This window comes from Bufo bufo, chromosome 1, assembly GCF_905171765.1.
Source record: "Bufo bufo chromosome 1, aBufBuf1.1, whole genome shotgun sequence".
Lineage (NCBI taxonomy): Eukaryota > Metazoa > Chordata > Amphibia > Anura > Bufonidae > Bufo > Bufo bufo.
This window is the reverse complement of record NC_053389.1, coordinates 811,951,454-811,972,645: the sequence shown is the minus strand read 5'-3', so window position 1 is coordinate 811,972,645 and position 21,192 is coordinate 811,951,454. Positions and strand designations below refer to the sequence as shown.

Sequence of the window (21,192 nt, the reverse complement as noted above, 5' to 3'; positions counted from 1 at the left end):
ATGCCCCACCACTCACAAGGAAAGTGGTGCCGTTGCAACTGTCCACGGCATCTGAGAGACTAAATGTCTATAATCAGTGTGTTCGGTGGCGGCTATGGCACCCTGGTGCCACACTGAAAAAGCCAACTTCCACCGTATATATGTACAGCAGAGGTCGGAAAGGGATTAAACTGAACACAACTTTTCATAAACTTTGGGATGTACCTTCTTAGAGAAAATGCCTCTTTCTCCACTTATCAGGTGCTGGAGTAGTGACTGGCACAGGGTGGAGGCATCAGAGTAGTGACTGGCACAGGGTGGAGGCTCTGGAGTAGTGACTGGCACAGGGCGGAGGCATCAGAGTAGTGACTGGCACAGGGCGGAGGCATCAGAGTAGTGACCGGCACAGGGCGGAGGCTCTGTAGTAGTGACTGGCACAGGGCGGAGGCATCGGAGTAGTGACTGGCACAGGGCGGAGGCTCTGGAGTAGTGACAGGCACAGGGCAGAGGTTCTGAAGTACTGACTGATACAGGGTGGAGTTTCTGGAGAAGTGACCGGCACAAAACAGAGGCATCAGAGTAGTGACCGGCACAGTGCGGAGGCATCAGAGTAGTGACTGGCACAGGGTAGAGGCATTGGGGTAGTGACTGGCACAGGGCGGAGGCTCTGTAGTAGTGACTGGCACAGGAGGCTTTGTAGTAGTGACCGGCACAGGGCGGGGGCTCTGTAGTAGTGACTGGCACAGGGCGGAGGCTCTGGAGTAGTGACTGGCACAGGGCGGAGGCTCTGAAGTAGTGACCGGCACAGGGCGGAGGCTCTGTAGTAGTGACTGGCACCGGGTAGAGGCATCGGAGTGGTGACAGGCACAGGGCAGAGGTTCTGAAGTAGTGACGGATACAGGGTGGAGTTTCTGGAGAAGTGACTGGCACAAAACAGAGGCATCAGAGTAGTGACTGGCACAGTGCGGAGGCATCAGAGTAGTGACTGGCACAGGGCAGAGGCATTGGGGTAGTGACTGGCACAGTGCGGAGGCTCTGTAGTAGTGACCGGCACAGGGCGGAGGCTCTGGAGTAGTGACTGGCACAGGGCGGAGGCTCTGTAGTAGTGACTGGCACAGGAGGCTTTGTAGTAGTGACCGGCACAGGGCGGGGGCTCTATAGTAGTGACCGGCACAGGGCGGAGGCTCTGGAGTAGTGACCGGCACAGGGCGGAGGCATTGGGGTAGTGACTGGCACAGTGCGGAGGCTCTATAGTAGTGACCGGCACAGGGCGGAGGCTCTGTAGTAGTGACCGGCACAGGGCGGAGGCTCTGTAGTAGTGACCGGCACAGGGCGGAGGCTCTGTAGTAGTGACCGGCACAGGGCGGAGGCTCTATAGTAGTGACCGGCACAGGGCGGAGGCTCTGGAGTAGTGACCGGCACAGGGGGGAGGCTCTGGAGTAGTGACCGGCACAGGGCGGAGGCTCTGGAATAGTGACCGGCACAGTGCGGAGGCTCTGTAGTAGTGACCGGCACAGGGCGGAGGCTCTGTAGTAGTGACCGGCACAGGGCGGAGGCTCTGGAGTAGTGACCGGCACAGGGCGGAGGCTCTGGAGTAGTGACCGGCACAGGGCGGAGGCATCGGAGTAGTGACCGGCACAGGGCGGAGGCATCGGAGTAGTGACCGGCACAGGGCGGAGGCTCTGGAGTAGTGACCGGCACAGGGCGGAGGCATCGGAGTAGTGACCGGCACAGGGCGGAGGCTCTGGAGTAGTGACCGGCACAGGGCGGAGGCTCTGGAGTAGTGACCGGCACAGGGCGGAGGCTCTGGAGTAGTGACCGGCACAGGGCGGAGGCATCGGAGTAGTGACCGGCACAGGGCGGAGGCTCTGGAGTAGTGACCGGCACAGGGCGGAGGCTCTGGAGTAGTGACCGGCACAGGGCGGAGGCTCTGTAGTAGTGACCGGCACAGGGCGGAGGCTCTGGAGTAGTGACCGGCACAGTGCGGAGGCTCTGGAGTAGTGACTGGCACAGGGCGGAGGCTCTGGAGTAGTGACCGGCACAGTGCGGAGGCTTTGTAGTAGTGACCGGCACAGGGCGGAGGCATCGGAGTAGTGACCGGCACAGGGCGGAGGCATCGGAGTAGTGACCGGCACAGGGTAGTGGCTCTGAAGTAGTGACCGGCACAGGGCGGAGGCATCGGAGTAGTGACTTGCACAGGGCGGAGGCTCTGTAGTAGTGACTGGCACAGGGCGGAGGCTCTGTTGTAGTGACCGGCACAGGGCGGAGGCATCGGAGTAGTGACTGGCACAGGGCGGAGGCTCTGTAGTAGTGACCGGCACAGGGCGGAGGCTCTGTTGTAGTGACCGGCACAGGGTGGAGGCATCGGAGTAGTGACTGGCACAGGGCGGGGGCTCTGTTGTAGTGACTGGCACCGGGTACATAGCACCGAGACAGCGGGCGTGCCCCCTAGACAGCGGGCGTGCCCCCTAGGAGTGATGTGCCGCTCACTGAGAGGGAGAGATCAGGGTTAGGCAGGTCACTAGGTGGACAGAACACCAGGGGGAGATTTAGCAAACTGGTGTAAAGGAGAGCTGAATTAGTTGTCCATAGCAGCCAATCAGATTCCACCTTTCATTATTCACAGCTCCTTTGCAAGATGAAAGGTGGAATCTGATTGGTTGCTATGGGCGACTAAGTCAGTTCTCCTTTACACCAGTTTGCTAAATCTCCCCCAAAAGTTCAGTCTCTGAAACACACAGACATTGGGCTGAGTTAGGCACCGCTGATTCCAAGGGGAAGCATGTTTGACGTAGAAGAAGGTATGCTGAGCGTTGTAGTCCCGCACTGGCATAGATACATACGCGCCAAGGCTTGCTGGTATTTGTCGTCCCAGCTGTAACCAGCAGGGGGCGTGCTTCAGCCACTCAGCGACCCGCCCACACACAGCGCACGCCTAACGCCACGCCCCCTTTACGCACGTCGTGGCGTGCTGACGTAGTGACGACATCGCGCCTCTCCGGCCGGCAGAACGCACACAGAGAGCAGACATCTGGGAAACTGAGCGAGTACCGAGTGGTGGAGGTGCGCCGAGCCTCACATGGGGGTCTCAGGAAACAATGATGTCACCATGCCGGAGGATGAGCACAAAACTGCCGCCAGATCCAAGGTAAGAACCCGGGGGCTGATAAACGTACAGGCCACTTCCGGTGTGTGATGACGTCACCGGCTGCGCCGGAAGTGGCTGCCGTCTGCTCTGTCAAAGCCAAGCAAGACTTGGTCTTGTTACCATAGGAACCAGACATGATTTTTTTATTTTTCTCCTAGCGCTCCCTGTGTCTGCTGGGAGTTGTAGTTCCCAATCCAAATGCTGCCTTAAAGGGGTCTTCTGATCTTCGCTATATGCTATCCATGAGTTCTGCCGCCTCAGAGCGTGCACCTACCTCCAGGCTCCTGTTGCGCATGCGCGGTTCAATCCAGTCATGGCTGTGGGAGTCCTGCAGACAGGGCACACGTCATGTATGGAGCACCCCAATGGGCGCTGAGCTGCAGTACACAGACATGGACACTGCACAAGGGGGGAGCTGTCTGCCTCCTGCACTGGCTCACAACAACTGGTACTGACGACCCCTTTAAAGCGTACCTGAGTCTTCTAAAAATAATGGCTGTGCTTTCTACAAACATCTCTGTGAAGGAGCAGCTCTTTTTGGGTTTCCCTAAAGTCTCTTTCAGCCATATTATTCCCTTTTTCAGCTGCACAGCTAGATGCATTTCTCTCACAAGCAGAGGTTGACTCATTTCTGTGGAATCTGCCAGCACCGTACTGCTGTGACATCCTTTCCCTTACTTTTCAGCTCCGGCGATCACACTTAGGACTGTTTTGCACGAGTGAGTCCGTCGTGGGAATCGCGCTCCGTGTGCGAGCGAGATCCTCTGTCAAGTGTGATCCGGCAGAGGATCTCAATACCGGAATTAAACGGATCCGGGAAAGGACGTCACAGGCAGCAGTACAGTGCTGGCAGATTCCACAGAATGGAGTCAACCTCTGCTTGTGAGAGAAATGCATCTAGCTGTGCGTGCAGCTGAAAAAGGGAATCATGTGGCCGAAAGAGACTTTAGGGAAACCCAAAAAGAGCTGCTCCTTCACAGTGATGTTTGTAGAAAGCACAGCCATTACGCAATTTTATTTTTAAAGACTCAATACCGGAATTAACAAGGCAAGTGTGAACGTGGCCTTATAAATCAGGGCGGAGGCTCACGCTGACACACGGAGCGCGATTCCCGCAATGGACTCGCCCTTAGGTCTCTTTCACATGAGCGAGTTTTCCATCAGGAAGCAGACGCGTAAAATCCGGACTGAATCCGGCCCAGGTCTGTGCACGTCATTTCTGCCTTCTGGAAAATTTGCGTCCCTGACTTTGCCGCTTTTTTCTGGACGCGGGCAGATTTTTTTTAAATGAGGGGATTTACAAATTTGCTGCTTATTGTGTGGATGTAGAGTGACTCTTTAAAGGGGTTTTCTCCTCAGATTTTTACACTGACGACGTATCCTCAGGATAGGTGGTCAGTATCTGATCGGTGGGGGTCCGAGACCCCCGCTGACCAGCGCCGACACACCTGTGAGCACCACAACCTTTTCCTAGGCCACTGACCTCACGTTCATCGGTCACATGACCTAGGCGCAGCTCTGCCCCCATAGAAGTGAATGGGGCTGAACTGCAATACCAAGCACGGCCACTATATGATGTACGGCGCTGTGATCGGCGGGGTTCCTGGGTGTCGGACCTTTTATGGGCTCATTCACACGACCATGGGTGTGCCGTTGCCGTATTGCGGTCCCCCATATGCGGGCACCGTTCCGTTGGCATTCCGCATCACGGATTGCTGACCCATTGACTTGAATGGGTCCGCAAATCCGGAGGTACGGAACGGAAGCACTACGGAGTGCTTTGCGATGTTCGGATCTTTTTGCAGGACGGACTTGTTCAAGTGAATGGGAATCCGAATCTCTCGCCCCGTGGTCTGCTCTCCGCCAGACCACCACAGTTTTGGCCTATCACATCCCCTAATCTGACCACTTGAACTGAGGGTCCTTGTGTCCGCAGGAGGTGGTGGCGCCCCCCGGGGAGCACCCGCTGCAGTACCGCTACACCTTCTGGTATTCCCGGAGAACGCCCTCCCGGCCCGCCAGCACTCACAACTATGAGCAGAACATCCGGCAGTTCGGCACAGTGGCGACGGTGAGTATCCCCCCCCCCCCTCCTTCCCCAGTGCTCGGCGTGGCGGTACCTCCTCCTCTCACCTCTTGTCTGCTGTATGTTAGGTGGAGCAGTTCTGGCGAGTCTACAGCCACTTAGTACGGCCCGGAGACCTCTCAGGATACAGCGACTTCCATCTCTTCAAGGAAGGCATCAAACCTATGTGGGAGGTGAGTGTCGTTAGTAGCCCTCCGCCTCTGCTACATCCGGCGTCTCCTTGACTGTAATCATTTACGGACTGCCCCCACAGGACGATGCCAATAGAAATGGCGGGAAGTGGATCATCCGCCTGCGGAAGGGCCTGGCGTCCAGGTTCTGGGAGAACATCATCCTGGCCATGCTGGGCGAGCAGTTCATGGTGGGAGAGGAGATCTGCGGGGTGGTCGTGTCCATACGCTTTCAGGTAGGTTCCAGCTCACGTGTAGTCACTTGTGTCATGCCCCGCCCATGTGGTAGTGAATGGGGCGGGGCATGACACATCTGGCTCCTCCTCTCCCATGTGTCTGTACCGCCCCCTGCAGGAAGACATCCTCTCCATCTGGAACAAGACGGCCAACGACCAAATCAGCACCATCCGCATCCGGGACACCCTCAGGAGGGTCCTCAACCTCCCGCCCAACACCATCATGGAGTACAAGACCCACAACGACAGCCTCAAGTGAGTGTCCCCTCCTCCCATCCCACCCTTCACAAGATCTCTGCTTGCTGTCACGTGGTAGATGTTTTCTTGTTTCCATTCAGTTCTTCTCCTTCTCTCACTGCTGATGGTTGTGCTGCTGCTGTTTCTGTGCTGATACATTGTTACAAACCCTCAGAAGTGTGTGTACACACTCGCTTATGTGGGTCTGGAGGAAGCTGAGATCTGAGGCGCTGTATGCAGGGTCACCCTGATTTGAGGGCCCCACACCCCAGTTTCCTGGACGTCTATATGTCTCCCCCATACAATAATATGTGACCCCCTCATGTTCCCCTGCAGAGACAACTCAAGCTTCAGGAACACAAAGCTCACGCTCTAGCGACCGCCCCATCTCTGCGGAGCGTCCTGAGGGAAGTAGGGCTGGACACGGCTCTCGGGACGCCGCGCTGCAGTCCTCCTGACCGTCCCGCCCCATCTCTGCGGAGCGTCCTGAGGGAGGTAGGGCTGGACACGGCTCTCGGGGCGCTGCGCTGCAGTCCTCCTGACCGTCCCGCCCCATCTCTGCAGAGCGTCCTGAGGGAGGTAGGGCTGGACACGGCTCTCGGGGCGCTGCGCTGCAGTCCTCCTGACCGTCCCGCCCCATCTCTGCAGAGCGTCCTGAGGGAGGTAGGGCTGGACACGGCTCTCGGGACGCCGCGCTGCAGTCTTCCTGACCGTCCCGCCCCATCTCTGTGGAGCGTCCTGAGGGAGGTAGGGCTTGGACACGGCTCTCGGGACGCCGCGCTGCAGTCCTCCTGACCGTCCCGCCCTATCTCTGCGGAGCGTCCTGAGGGAGGTAGGGCTGGACACGGCTCTCGGGACGCCGCGCTGCAGTCCTCCTGACCGTCCCGCCCCATCTCTGCGGAGCGTCCTGAGGGAGGTAGGGCCTGGACACGGCTCTCACGACGCCGCGCTGCAGTCCTCCTGACCGTCCCGCCCCATCTCTGTGGAGCGTCCTGAGGGAGGTAGGGCCTGGACACGGCTCTCGGGACGCCGCGCTGCAGTCCTCCTGACCGTCCCGTTCTTCTTCACTATTTTTTATGTAATCAATACGAATTAGGACAATAAAGTATTTTCTGCCAGTTTCTGGTTTATTAGTGGACCAGGGATGGAACCGACGTCAGCCTGCGGTGGTGGAGCACGGGGGGAAGACGTGATCTCCACTCAGGAAGGGATGCTCCGGAGCACTGTTGAAATGTCCCATGAAAAAGATGGCCAGGGTCCCCACCACAAAGAGGGGGAGCGCCCCCCAGAAGCACAGGACGTCCAGCACCTTCCCGATCATCACCCAGTTCTCCATCTCCTGAAGGGGGAAGAGAGGGACAAGAGCCGTGAGTTTATAGAGCCGAGGGGTGTGATCTATAGGGTTCAGCTGGTTGGCAGGGTGTTCTTCTAGTGCTCCAGAGCTGCACTCCGAGCTGGATTGTTTAGGCCTGGCCTTTATACAGTTGCAAAAAAAGTATGTGAACCCTTTGGAATGATACGGACTTCTGCACAAATTGGTCATAAAATGTGATCTGATCTTCATCTAAGTCACAACAATAGACAATCACAGTCTGCTTAAACTAATAACACACAAAGAGTTAAATGTTACCGTGTTTTTATTGAACACACCATGTAAACATTCACAGTGCAGGTGGAGAAAGTATGTGAACCCTTGGATTTAATACCTGGTTGAACCTCCTTTGGCAGCAATAACTTCAACCAAACGTTTCCTGTAGTTGCAGATCAGACGTGCACAACGGTCAGGAGTAATTCTTGACCATTCCTCTTTACAGAACTGTTTCAGTTCAGCAATATTCTTGGGATGTCTGGTGTGAATCGCTTTCTTGAGGTCATGCCACAGCATCTCAATCGGGTTGAGGTCAGGACTCTGACTGGGCCACTCCAGAAGGCGTATTTTCTTCTGTTTAAGCCATTGTGTTGTTGATTTACTTCTTTGCTTTGGATCGTTGTCCTGTTGCAACACCCATCTTCTGTTGAGCTTCGGCTCGTGGACAGATGGCCTTAAGTTCTCCTGCAAAATGTCTTGATAAACTTGGGAATTCATTTTTCCTTCGATGATAGCAATCCGTCCAGGCCATGACGCAGCAAAGCAGCCCCAAACCATGATGCTCCCACCACCATACTTCACAGTTGGGATGAGGTTTTGATGTTGGTGTGCTGTGCCTCTTTTTCTCCACACATAGTGTTGTGTGTTTCTTCCAAACAACTCAACTTTGGTTTCATCTGTCCACAGAAATTTTTGCCAGTACTCCTGTGGAACATCCAGGTGCTCTTGTGCAAACTGTAAACGTGCAGCAATGTTTTTTTTGGACAGCAGTGGCTTCCTCTGTGGTATCCTCCCATGAAATCCATTCTTGTTTAGTGTTTTACGTATCGTAGATTCACTAACAGGGATGCTAGCATATGCCAGAGACTTTAGTAAGTCTTTAGCTGACACTCTAGGATTCTTCTTCACCTCATTGAGCAGTCTGCGCTGTGCTCTTGCAGTCATCTTTACAGGACGGCCACTCCTAGGGAGAGTAGCAGCAGTGCCGAACTTTCTCCATTTATAGACTATTTGTCTTACCGTGGACTGATGAACAGCAAGGCTTTTGGAGATACATTTATAACCCTTTCCAGCTTTATGCAAGTCAACAATTCTTAATCGTATGTCTTCTGAGAGCTCTTTTGTGCGAGGCATCATTCACATCAGGCAATGCTTCTTGTGAAAAGCAAACCCAGAACTGGTGTGTGTTTTTTATAGGGCAGCTGTAACCAACACCTCCAATCTCATCTCATTGATTGGACTCCAGTTGGCTAAAACATCACTCCAATTAGCTCTTGGAGATGTCATTAGTCTAGGGGTTCACATACTTTTTCCACCTGCACTGTGAATGTTTACATGGTGTGTTCAATAAAAACATGGTAACATTTAATTCTTTGTGTGTTATTAGTTTAAGCAGACTGTGATTGTCTATTGTTGTCACTTAGATGAAGATCAGATCACATTTTATGACCAATTTGTGCAGAAATCCATATCATTCCAAAGGGTTCACATACTTTTTCTTGTACCTGTGTGATGGGTACAGGACGTACAGTGTCGCCCTCCTGATGTAAAGTGGTTCCCCGCTGGTATGGCTCTGTCACACTCACCGCTCCGCTCTTGTTCTGGTCTCTGGTGCTTGTGGCGATGAAGTTGCACGCCTCCACACACTCCTTTATCTCGGGGGCGCAGTGCGCCAGGTTCTTGAACAGCGGGGTGGTTACGCCAACATCAAAGCCGCCCACTGTAACACAGGGAGATGTGTAAACGGCGCTGGAGTGTTAGGCCACGCCCCCACCGTCTGCCTCAGTAATTACTTGTCTCCGGGACCTCCTCCTGCGCCAGCGCTGAGCATCAGTGTCTAATACTGGGCCAGCTATGTACTCCAGTCACATCCAGAGCTGCATTCTCCACACTCCTGCTACATTATGTCTTGTACTCCAGTCACATCCAGAGCTGCATTCTCCACACTCCTGCTACATTATGTCTTGTACTCCAGTCACATCCAGAGCTGCATTCAGTATTGCACTCTTACATTGTCTAATGCTCCAGTTGCATTCCACATTGTGCTGTTGTTTATTCTGTTGTCACATCCAGAGCTGCATTCTCCACACTCCTGCTACATTATGTCTTGTACTCCAGTCACATCCAGAGCTGCATTCTCCACACTTCTGCTACATTATGTCTTGTACTCCAGTCACATCCAGAGCTGCATTCTCCACACTCCCGCTACATTATGTCTTGTACTCCAGTCACATCCAGAGCTGCATTCTCCACACTTCTGCTACATTATGTCTTGTACTCCAGTCACTTCCAGAGCTGCATTCTCCACCTTCCCGCTACATTATGTCTTGTACTCCAGTCACATCCAGAGCTGCATTCTCCACATTCTTCCTACATCATGTCTACACCCCAGCCCAGGATAAAAGTAAAGTATCGGAAAGCCAGGGGTCTCAAGTCCCCCAAGTTGATGGAGCGGCCATTGAGCGTTTACACTGCACTCACCATTCATTCTTTATAAAACTGCCCAAAACTTCAGTCACATCCAGAGCTGCAGTCATCAATCCTGTCCCACTACGTCTTCTGCTCCAGTTGCACTCACCATTCTGCTGCTACATTAGGACTTAGTCTCTCGTCACATCCAGAGCTGCATTTACCATTCATTATTATGGCTTCTGCTCTAGTTACATCCAGAGCTGCCTTCAAAATGTACTTTTTCTTTTCATTTGCTAGCCCTTACGTCGCCTCTGCTTCGTCCATGCTGACTGTTGACTCCAGACGTTGTAGAAGTCCCTGCCCTACCACCCAGCAGACGCTCGGTGAATGCAGCCCTGGATGTGACTGGAGCTGTGGCATAGGCCTCCTGCAGCTTCCTGCCCCCCTCTCCTTACCTATCTGCCACCTCCACTGCCCCCTCCTGGCTTTGGATCCCTTCTCTTCACCTCTGTGGCCCCGGTCGTCCCGGCTCATCCCGTGCCGCTCCCTCTGCCGCTCAAACATCAGCTCGCTCCGCGGCTTCCTCAGGACATACTCCTCAGCCTTCAGCATTATGCCCAGGGAGCTCTTCCTCCTCTCCCGCGGGGTCTCCTCCTCTCCCTCGCAGGGCTCGATCTTCATCTGCAGGTAGCGAGGTAACACCTCCAGGAGCCTCTGCAAGAGAGCAGCACAAGGTTAGTCGTACAGGGAAAACATGGCGGCTTCCATTCTGAAACAGCGCCACACCTGACTGTGTGCGGTACTGCAGCTCCGCTCCATTGTAAGTAATCTGCTGTATTAAATATTTCTACCACTAGGTGGCACTATAGAACTATGCTCCACGCAATGTTAGGAGCTTCTGACTATAGGCGTACTGCTCCTTTAAGACTTACGTGTTTCATGGCCACGGTCAGGTTGTGGGTGCTCGGCGTCCGTAGCGATACGTTGAGGACAATGACGCAGCTGAGGACGATGATGGTGGACACAGTCATCACAAAGATCAAGTACCTGCAAGGAAAGCCAGATGTCATTCCCCTCATCACCAGGAGAGGGCGCTGTGCAAATCACTGACGGGCTAGGGGCGTGCCTGTCAGCAAAGTGCTGACTGATTCCAAGTAGCAACTAACAGAATTGTGTATGCGGCTTTGGATGTGATTGGAGTATAACACGTGATTTAAACATTAGAAAAAAAAATGATGCTCCAAGATCCACTTTCTACTCTGCTCACATACAATGCTGCAGTGTGGGGGATGTGTAGTCATGGAAGATGCTGGGCCTGCAGGGGGTAGAAGCGAGTTGTGATCTCCTGCAGCCTGGGGGTGAGGTAGAAGTCAGTAGAGTTGTCAATGCAGCTCTGGATGTGACTAGAGCGTGCTATAGCTGGATGAAGTGTGGGCTCACTTACTTTCCGATCAGTGGGACACTCAGGGAAGTTTCCGGGACCTTCTGAGCGATGAGGAACAGAAAGACGGTCTGGGCCAGGAGGACGTTGATGGACAGTGTGCACTTCTGACCTCCAGCTGGAGAACGACAGGCAAAGAGGAATTAAAGGGCTCGTCCAGGATGTCGTGGGGTGATGACTCTGTGATTGGTCACCAGTAGAACAGTCCGCATCCCGGTAGTGGCAAGAACCAGTCTATGCTGGGATAGAACACATCCGGTGCTGCATTCACTATTCTGCACCTCCAGAACTTCTTTCAAAATTCGTTACATTGTCTTGTACTCCAGTCACATCCAAACCTACAATCATCAGCACTCGTCCTTTATTATGTGATATACTCCAGTCACATCAAGAGCTACGTTCATTATTCTGGTGTTACATTGTCTTGTGCTTTAGTCACATCAAAAGCTGCATTCACTATTCTGTTTTTATATTGTCGTACTTTAGACACATCCAGAGCTGCACCATTTTGCTGTAATATCTAGCACTCTAGTTGCATCCAGAGCTGTATTCAGCCATGCTCTTATTACATTATATCATATGGTCCAGTGATCTCTAAAGCTGCCTTCACCACCCTATTAACTCATGTCTAACACTCCATTTACATCTAGAGCTGCATTCCTAATTCAGCAGTTGTATCGACTTGTTCGCCAGTCTGCTGTTACATCTTATCCAACGCTGCAGTCTCATCCAGAGCAGCATTCACTATTCTCCAGTTACTTCCAAAGTTGCTTTCACCATTCTGTTATTAATGCGAGTCTAATACTTCAGTCACATCCAAAGCTGCATTCATCATTCTGCTGTTAGATCATATCTAATGCTGGCGTTACACCCAGATCTGCTTTCTGCTGTTACATCATATCTAATGCTGCAGTCACACCCAGAGCTGAATTCATCATTCTGCTGTTAGATCATATCTAATGCTGCAGTTACACCCAGAGCTGCATTCATCATTCTGCTGTTACATCGTATCTAATGCTGCAGTTACACCCAGAGCTGCATTCATCATTCTGCTGTTACATCATATCTAGTGCTGCAGTCACACTCACAGCTGCATTCTGCTGTTACATCATATGCAGCATTAGGTCTTATACTGTGGTCACAGACAGAGCTGTAACCGTCTATAGTGGATAACCCCTTTCCCTCGGACCCAGGCTACAAAGTAAATTAAGGTGACCACTGACCATCGCTGGTGGGTTCCTCACCTTTGGCCGGCAGAAAGTAGACGAGCACCACGAGGGAGGAGATGAGGACACATGGCACAATGATGTTGACGACGTAAAAAAGAGGCTTCCTCTGGATGATCAGACCAAAGATGATCTGCTGGTACTGGAGGTCGTCTTCTGTGTAGCTGGGGTTTACATACTTCCAGGCTGGACAATGTTTGATTGCCCATTCCCCGTTTTCTGGAATCGAGGAGAACATGGTACAGCGTGGAGTCATTGTGGACAGAGATGAGATGCCTCAAGAACTTTACAGGTTTAGCCAAAAATGATTTACCCAGCAGTCAACACTTCTGATGCCCCATCCCCATTGACTAGCACTCCGCTAAGAAACCCTGACCAACGTCAGACCAGATAAGACCCCCGGTGTCTTTGGCCAGTCTGGCTCTGCTGTACCTAACTGTACCTGTGAAGGCCTCAGGATCTATATCGACCCGCTCCAGTGGTTCCCCGCTGTCGCCATCCGCCAGCTGCAGGTCCACCTCTTTGGCGTTGTAGGTTTGAGACCTAAAGTGAGACAGAGTATTCAGAACTCCTTTAGATATACGTCGGTAACATGCCTAAAAATATGTGAAACCCTGACCATCACATCTACATAAGCTTGTTGGACCTTTACACCGTGATTGATATTCACTGCACTGTGTTTAAAGAACACATTGTGGATGGTTGGTGTGTGCCTAACAGGGGTTAATTGCCATGCAGGCTATGATGCTGGGCTGAGTCAAAGGTCAGCGTAGGGGTTACGCCTAAGACGTTCCACACTGTGTAGAATATTCCTAGAGCTCATAAATAGAGGTTCCTAGGAGGACCTCATGGTCAGAGAGTGCAGCCGCTGGGATAGTGAGGACCAGTCACACTATATGGTAGTTAGCTAGCAGGTGGGGGTGTGTGACACTAACTACTTTGTTCACCACTCTAGTTGCCTAGCTAGAGGTTGGAGCAGCGTTACCCAGGGCAGAGGCTGACGACCAAATCCTAGCACTCAAACTAGCAAGTTTTCAGAGCATACAACTGTTGGGATAGTGAGGACCAGTCACACTGCATGGTAGTTAGCTAGCAGGTGGGGGCGAGTGACACTAACTACTTGGTTCACCACTCTGGTTGCCTAGCTAGAGGTTGGAGCAGCGTTACCCAGGGCAGAGGCTGACGACCAAATCCTAGCACTCAAACTAGCAAGTTTTCAGAGCATACAACTGTTGGGATAGTGAGGACCAGTCACACTGCATGGTAGTTAGCTAGCAGGTGGGGGTGTGTGACACTAACTACTTGGTTCACCACTCTGGTTGCCTAGCTAGAGGTTGGAGCAGCGTTACCCAGGGCAGAGGCTGACGACCAATTCCTAGCACTCAAACTAGAAAGTTTTCAGAGCAGTCACACTGCATGGTAGTTAGCTAGCAAGTGGTGGTGAGTGACACTAATTGGTTCTCCACCCTAGTAACCTAGCTAGAGGTTGGAGCAGTGTCACCTACAACAGAGGGCAGCATTGAGTAGGGGCTAACAACCGTATCCTTAACTCTCGAACTTGCAAGTGTTCAAAGGACCTGTGATAAAGGCCAGGTCAGGAGGAACAGACTAGCCATCTTGATACTTGAATGCCTGTGTAGAGAGTGGCAAACTAGACTGTAAGAAGTAGAGACAGTTGGTGAATTGCGATATCACATGCCTACTGGAGAGAGATTTCAGAATAGATCTATTGCCAAAAATGATCGTGGGTACACCGCTGCAGCAGACACCTGGCATTGAGCATGGTCATCCTAGCCTTGGGTACAGCTGTTCCACCCTTTTTACAAAACTCCTGATACACAGTTCTTGTGTTGATGCTTTGGTGCAGTTTTTGAAATCCAGCAAGCTGGATGATTTGGACCATCTGGAGATGATGCTCCTTGTGTAGTCACCAGGGGTCAAAGTCAACTTGATGGCACACAAGTGAAGTTGTGTCCTCACCTGAACACCAGGGTGCAGTTCTGCCAGTCGAAGGGGAAGTAGGTGACCTCAATGCTGCACGTGCTCCTGAAAATGGCTGGGGGCAGCCAGGACATAAACCCGTCGTTTCTGACCAGAACATTGGCGTAGTACGCAACTTCAAACTGCCCATCAATGCTGGAAGAGAATACAACACAAGTGACTTACTCTCCACGGAGGGTGGTCATAGACCTCCAGATATGTCATCTACCCCAGCACATGAGGCATCTCCCCTGAGACATGAGCACCATCCATTATGGTTGACTCTGTCTTTTTGCGTTAGGCAGAAGATAGTTCTTCTTGACCTTTCATAGGTTCGTGAATGTTGGCACTTCTAATGAGGAGAGTCTCAGGTCACTCACTTGTTCTCCATTACGATTTCAGGCAGCCACACCATGTCAGGTCGGATTCGTAACACCTCGATGCCACCATATTCTGAACTGTTCCACGTCAGGCGATAGTCATCCCATAGCTGACAGAGAGGAAAGTCCACCTCAAATCTCTGCCTGTTACCATCAAGTCGTTTTAGGTCCAGAATTCTGTGCATTGTAGTCAGTGCTCTGGTTTTCTGACACAAAGTTCCAGATCCTCTGTAAGAGCTTGGGCTGTACGATAAAACTGTGCTGCCTGCAGTCTTCACTAGGGGGAGCTATACACACTCACTTATAACCCAGTATGCAGTAAGTTACTGAGCTCCCTCTAGTGGCGGCTGCAGGCAGCATAGTCTTAGCATCCATTTCTAAGTCTATACATGGAATTTGGAGCTCTGTGTCAGAAAAACAAAGCTCCGACCCTTAAAATATAAAGAAATCCTGGATATAATAATGATGAGACGCTGGAGAATCCAGAATCCTATCATTACACAGTCAGAGGGGCCTGATGTCTCCATGTACAGTATATAGCGAGCGGGTCTCTTACCAGCTGCAGCCACACATTGGTCGTCATCATCTCTTCCTTCTCATTCTAGCAAGAAAAGAAGTATAATGACAGAGAAAGCAAATGTTAATACATCTTATGCTTAAAATACTCTGTGCTGCTGGCATTATTTTTTTTTTTTGCTCCTTCAGCTGTGATCTCCCACCAGATCAGCAGACTCCTCTCCTGAAATACTCTGTGCTGCTGAGGAAGCTGCTCCTTCCACTTTGTAACCTTCAGGCTGTGATCTCGCACCAGATCAACACACTCCTCTCCTGAAATACTCTGTGCTGCTGGGGAAGCTGCTCCTTCCACTGTGTTACTTTCAGGCTGTGACCTCCCACCAGATCAGCACACTCCTCTCCTAAAATACTCTGTGCTGCTGGGGAAGCTGCTCCTTCCACTATGTACCTTTCAGGCTGTGATCTCCCACCAGGTCAGCACACTCCTCTCCTAAAATACTCTGTGCTGCTGAGGAAGCTGCTCCTTACACTATGTACCTTTCAGGCTGTGATCTCCCACCAGATCAGAAGACTTATCTCCTGAAATACTCTGTGCTGCTGGGGAAGCTGCTCCTTCCACTATGTAACCTTGAGACTGTGATCTCCCACCAGATAATCACAATCTTCTTCCTGAAATACTCTGTGCTGCTGGGAAGCTGCTCCTTCCACTATGTAACTTTCAGGCTGTGACCTCCCACCAGATCAGCACACTCCTCTCCTGAAATACTCTGTGCTGCTGAGGAAGCTGCTCCTTCCACTATGTAACCTTCAGACTGTGATCTCCCACCAGATCAGCAGACTCCTCTCCTGAAATACTCTGTGCTGCTGAGGAAGCTGCTCCTTCCACTATGTAACTTTCAGGCTGTGATCTCGCACCAGATCAGCACACTCCTCTCCTGAAATACTCTGTGCTGCTGGTGGAGCTGCTTCTTCCACTATGTAACTTTCAGGCTGTGATCTCGCACCAGATCAGCAGACTCCTCTCCTGAAATACTCTGTGCTGCTGGTGGAGCTGCTCCTTCCACTATGTAACCTTCAGGCTGTGATCTCCCATCAGATCAGCACACTCCTCTCCTGAAATACTGTGTTCTGCTGTGGAAGCTGCTCCTTCCACTATGTAACCTTCAGACTGTGATCTCGCACCAGATCAGCACACTCCTCTCCTGAAATACTCTGTGCTGCTGGTGGAGCTGCTTCTTCCACTGTGTAACTTTCAGGATGTGATCTCCCACCAGATCAGCACTCTCTAGAAATACTCTGTGCCACTGTGAGGACTGTTACCAGGGAGATGAGATTGGTCAGGGTGAGCTTGAGTTGGACTTGGATGATGTCTTTGACGGATCTGACAGGTCGCGTCTTTTCATCGTAATTAGAGAATAACTCTTTAATCAATTGGGCTTCCTCATTGGGCAATGCACCTGAACCAGAAGAAGGAGACAACCAATCAGATGTCACCGTCCACTGTGCATACATTATGGAGCAAGTAGCCAGCAGAGGTGCATCCTGGGCCCCCACCTGTCATGTACCATTCACAAGACTTGGGTGTTTATATCGACCTCTGCACCCCTATATCTACAGCCTCGTGTTGGGGTGCTGCTTGTTCATGTGCTGGGGTCCAGCGAAGCGGAAGTGGGTCCTGACCAGATGTGTTTAGGAAAAGTACCACTATATGGATGGGGTCTGAAGCTGTGGAATCAGCTTACTAGTACTTCATATTATCACCACCGCACAACCCTAGCAGCCTAGTAAATGGGTGGAGGATATGGGATATGTACGGTATGTATACAGTATACAGGACTGCTGGACATCACTGGTTAATGGTGAGAAAGGGTGTTGGTTAAAATGAGGTACCACATGAGGTGATGTGAGGCAGGATATATACCACAGATGAGGTGATGTGAGGCAGGATATATACCACAGATGAGGTGATGTGAGGCAGGATATATACCACAGATGAGGTGATGTGAGGCAGGACATGTACCACAGACGAGGTGATGTGAGGCAGGATCTGTACCACAGATGAGGTGATGTGAGGCAGGATATATACCACAGATGAGGTGATGTGAGGCAGGATATGTACCACAGATGAGGTGATGTGAGGCAGGATATGTACCACAGATGAGGTGATGTGAGGCAGGATATATACCACAGATGAGGTGATGTGAGGCAGGATATGTACCACAGATGAGGTGATGTGAGGCAGGATATGTACCGCAGATGAGGTGATGTGAGGCAGGATATATACCACAGATGAGGTGATGTGAGGCAGGATATGTACCACAGATGAGGTGATGTGAGGCAGGATATGTACCACAGATGAGGTGATGTGAGGCAGGATATATACCACAGATGAGGTGATGTGAGGCAGGATATATACCACAGATGAGGTGATGTGAGGCAGGATATGTACCACAGATGAGGTGATGTGAGGCAGGATATGTACCACAGATGAGGTGATGTGAGGCAGGATATGTACCGCAGATGAGGTGATGTGAGGCAGGATATATACCACAGATGAGGTGATGTGAGGCAGGATATGTACCACAGATGAGGTGATGTGAGGCAGGATATGTACCACAGATGAGGTGATGTGAGGCAGGATATATACCACAGATGAGGTGATGTGAGGCAGGACATGTACCACAGATGAGGTGATGTGAGGCAGGATATATACCACAGATGAGGTGATGTGAGGCAGGATATATACCACAGATGAGGTTATGTGAGGCAGGACATGTACCGCAGATGAGGTGCTGTGAGGCAGGATATATACCACAGATGAGGTGCTGTGAGGCAGGATATATACCGCAGATGAGGTGATGTGAGGCAGGATATATACCACAGATGAGGTGCTGTGAGGCAGGATATATACCACAGATGAGGTGCTGTGAGGCAGGATATGTACCACAGATGAGGGGATGTGAGGCAGGACATACTCCCCGAGAGGGCACTCTTCCTTACGACACACTTTCCATTATTATTTGCCCCCAAACTTATAATGAGATGTTGTCATTGCCCCTATTTACCCGCTGCCATACACACGTCTATCTATAGCAGGGAAGCTCAACCTGCGGCCCTCCAGCTGTTGTAAAACTACAACTCTCATCATGCTCAGCTGTAGGCTTTCCGGGCATGCTGGAAGTTGTAGTTTTGCAACAGCTGGAGGGCCGCAGGTTGGGCCTCCCTGATCTATAGGAACCCACAGATTATATATATATATATATACTGCACACATAGACTCACAGCTCAGAAGGGGCAGCAGGACCAAGACGCAGAGCTTCCAGCAGCCCATGTTTAGAGGGTCAGCTCCTGGGGCGGTCTGTCCGATACAACGAGCTGAGTAGAAGGCTCGTATGGAGTTATTTAAAGACAGGATATGTTATTTCCGAAAGGAGGAGAGTATCGTCTTCCATAACCTCTTCATACCCTGCTGCGTTTTATGCCAAGTGCCTCCCCCCATATTATAGGATCATGTACAGCTGTCACTTATCTGTGCCAATACGAGACCCTTTATTTAACCTCCTCTTGTCCACAAGCCAGTTGGTTCATGATAAGGTATCTAGTAAGGGTTCCTCCAGAGTTTGGTGTCAGGTGTGGCCTCCAGCTAGGCTCAACCTTCTAATTTCTTGGCCCCTCTGGGACGTCACCAGAGTCTGACCCTCCTGGGCCCCTCGCTCACTGGTCACTTTTTCCATGGGGGCTGAAGTTTCATATTCAGCCTAAGTATCTGAGATGTGATCTAAGTATCTTAGATCCTCATTCTCCAGTCTGGGCTATGGAGGCTAAGACATGAGATACAAGGCAAGAAATATTCCAAGACAGGAAAGTCCAAGTCAAAACCTCTGGAGGTAATGCATGAATTGTATACAGGAACCTTCTCAAGATGGAGATATTAGCTAATAGACACCAATTTGTGGATTGTTTTGGCTTTGCCAGGCATGTATAATGAGTGTGGAGATTTTGATTTTGGAGAACATAGTAGGTTACCTAGACCGATCTAAGGGGTCAAGGAGAATTACTGGTTCTAAATTAAATGACAGACATTTCTATCGTTATACATCATTTTGTCATAGTTTTCAAGATTTTTCTCCAGTCATGATAGTTTGTTTGTACCGGATGGAATAGTAACAAACCCTCAGCTGCAAGGAGTTTTCAGGTTTTCGCCAATAGGACTTGAAAATGCAAGATTCACAATCGAAAGATTTATTTTTATTTAAAGGGACACACACAAATATTGCTCATGAAGTAATCTAGGAATTTCCAACAAAGCCAAGGACAAGAAATTCAAGAGGAACTGACTGGTGTAGGGACCTATGGGCTCCATATACAATACAATATGGTGGCCACCCACACGGATAGCAAGAACATAATGACACCGGTGAGGTTTACATCATCACGTATGTTCTGGTTTTCACTCGCTCGCCCACTGTAACACCTATCTGGATTTCCAGTGGCACAGTTTATGGTTCATAGAGACGGTTGTCACCGGCAAAAGGACGATCTGGTGCGCTATTGAAATGTCCCATAAGAAAGATGGAGAGAGTTCCCATCACAAATAGTGGGAGGACCACCCAGAAACACAGAGAACGTCCAAGACCTTCCCAATCATCACCCAGTTCTCCATTTCCTGCAACATAAAAAAGGAGGTTACATATGATATATTATACCCGCCCATGAGGAGTGAGAGGCGCAGCCTGTGAGGAACCTGATCATATTCAACTAATATGTAAGTCAATGTTATATGTGGTAGTCTAGCATCATCATTCATAATATTTATGGTGGAATGAAGGGGTTAGTAACTGGTGGTCTACTTAATTCATAGTCCCCCTGGTACAGTGCATCCAGAAAGTCTTTAGACCAGGGGTGGCCAACCCGTGGCTCTCGAGCCGCATGCGGCTCTTTTCCACTTCAAGTGCGGCTCTAGCGGTGGAGCTGGGAAGCAGCTGCGCAGCCTAATAGAGAACATGGCACGCGCCGCTCTCAGCGCGCACCATGTTCTCTTCACTAGCACAGTGGGGAAGTAGGGAGTCCCTCCCTCTCCACTGTGACGCGGCTGCCACGTGGGGAGGGGAAGGGGAGCGGCTGTGGCCACTGCGCCACCAATGAATGTAATTAACACATTAATATAAGTATAGGAGGCAGCGGGTGACGGCGGCGGTATCACATACCCGGCCTCAATAACAGGGCACGCGATCCGCCGAACCGCGGAAATTAACCCCTCAGTTTAAATCGCTCCCTTTCCCAATTTTACATATAAAATTTACAAACAATAAAAAATAAACATATTACATATCGCCATGCCCGAAAAAGTGTGAACTATTAAAATATCAAAAAATATTTCCTATGCGGTGAACGCCCTAACGGAAAAACAACCGTGCGATTCGCCATTTTTTGTCACCTTGTCCACTCAAAACATAGGATAGGGCTGCTCTATTATGGGAGGGACATTCCATAAAATATGGAATGCACACAGCTTTTTTGGTGTTTTATTTTTATTGTATGGTATCTAAATCGAATCTAAATTTTGGTATCATGACAACCCTAGTAGGTGGAGGCGCGCAGTATGACCTGACGCTGTGCACATCAGGTCACAGTGGAGACCGTGTCAGACCTGCAGAGTAGCAGGTGCCTGATCAGGAGAGGTAGGCGATTTTTTTAAAATATAGTACTGAGCATGGGGGTCTAATCTGAGCATGGGGGGTTCGGGTCCTAATGTTAAAGCAGCCCTAAATTAGGGCATTTAAGATACACTCT

The 21,192-nt window shown here is 50.9% G+C and overlaps 2 protein-coding genes across 6 annotated transcripts; one reads left to right on the top strand and one right to left on the bottom strand.

Moving 5' to 3' along the window:
* Positions 1-2,971: 2,971 nt before the first annotated feature.
* LOC120986578 (eukaryotic translation initiation factor 4E type 2-like) lies at positions 2,972-6,974 on the top strand. Of its 4 annotated transcripts, none has more exons than XR_005775702.1 (7): positions 2,972-3,127; positions 5,064-5,198; positions 5,282-5,386; positions 5,467-5,619; positions 5,738-5,874; positions 6,193-6,351; positions 6,604-6,974. XR_005775702.1 is itself a non-coding variant. In XM_040415236.1 (7 exons), the coding sequence occupies exons 1-6, from the start codon at positions 3,059-3,061 to the stop codon at positions 6,230-6,232; spliced, it is 639 nt and encodes a 212-aa protein (XP_040271170.1). In that variant the 5' UTR covers positions 2,972-3,058; the 3' UTR covers positions 6,233-6,263; positions 6,769-6,974. The 4 variants fall into 4 exon arrangements, 3 of the variants coding, with proteins under 3 accessions (XP_040271170.1, XP_040271169.1, XP_040271168.1); XM_040415236.1 differs by having other exon boundaries at positions 6,193-6,263; positions 6,769-6,974; XM_040415235.1 differs by having other exon boundaries at positions 6,193-6,263; positions 6,348-6,974.
* Positions 6,975-6,982: 8 nt separating this feature from the next.
* Positions 6,983-18,870, bottom strand: LOC120986577 (acetylcholine receptor subunit epsilon-like). 2 transcript variants are annotated; one of them, XM_040415232.1, is made up of 12 exons: positions 18,682-18,870; positions 16,720-16,856; positions 15,440-15,484; positions 14,884-14,993; positions 14,504-14,659; positions 12,966-13,066; positions 12,542-12,742; positions 11,301-11,415; positions 10,789-10,903; positions 10,312-10,570; positions 9,031-9,164; positions 6,983-7,195 (listed from the first exon to the last, which is right to left on the bottom strand). In XM_040415232.1, exons 1-12 carry the CDS (start codon positions 18,728-18,730, stop codon positions 7,013-7,015), a joined length of 1,605 nt encoding a protein of 534 aa, XP_040271166.1. In that variant the 5' UTR covers positions 18,731-18,870; the 3' UTR covers positions 6,983-7,012. The 2 variants fall into 2 exon arrangements, with proteins under 2 accessions (XP_040271166.1, XP_040271167.1); XM_040415233.1 differs by having other exon boundaries at positions 10,363-10,570; positions 18,682-18,863.
* Positions 18,871-21,192: the final 2,322 nt, after the last annotated feature.

Excerpts from the sequence above, each read along its gene's own strand:
- LOC120986577 (XM_040415232.1), bottom strand. The coding sequence starts at position 18,730 with ATGGGCTGCTGGAAGCTCTGCGTCTTGGTCCTGCTGCCCCTTCTGAGC. Across the intron at positions 11,416-12,541 it reads CTACTTTCTGCCGGCCAAAG|CTGGAGGTCAGAAGTGCACA; the intron begins GTGAGGAACCCA and ends GTCGTTCTCCAG. Across the intron at positions 10,571-10,788 it reads TGACCGTGGCCATGAAACAC|AGGCTCCTGGAGGTGTTACC; the intron begins GTAAGTCTTAAA and ends GCTCTCTTGCAG.
- LOC120986578 (XM_040415236.1), top strand. The coding sequence starts at position 3,059 with ATGGGGGTCTCAGGAAACAATGATGTCACCATGCCGGAGGATGAGCAC. Across the intron at positions 3,128-5,063 it reads AAACTGCCGCCAGATCCAAG|GAGGTGGTGGCGCCCCCCGG; the intron begins GTAAGAACCCGG and ends TTGTGTCCGCAG. Across the intron at positions 5,875-6,192 it reads ACCCACAACGACAGCCTCAA|AGACAACTCAAGCTTCAGGA; the intron begins GTGAGTGTCCCC and ends GTTCCCCTGCAG.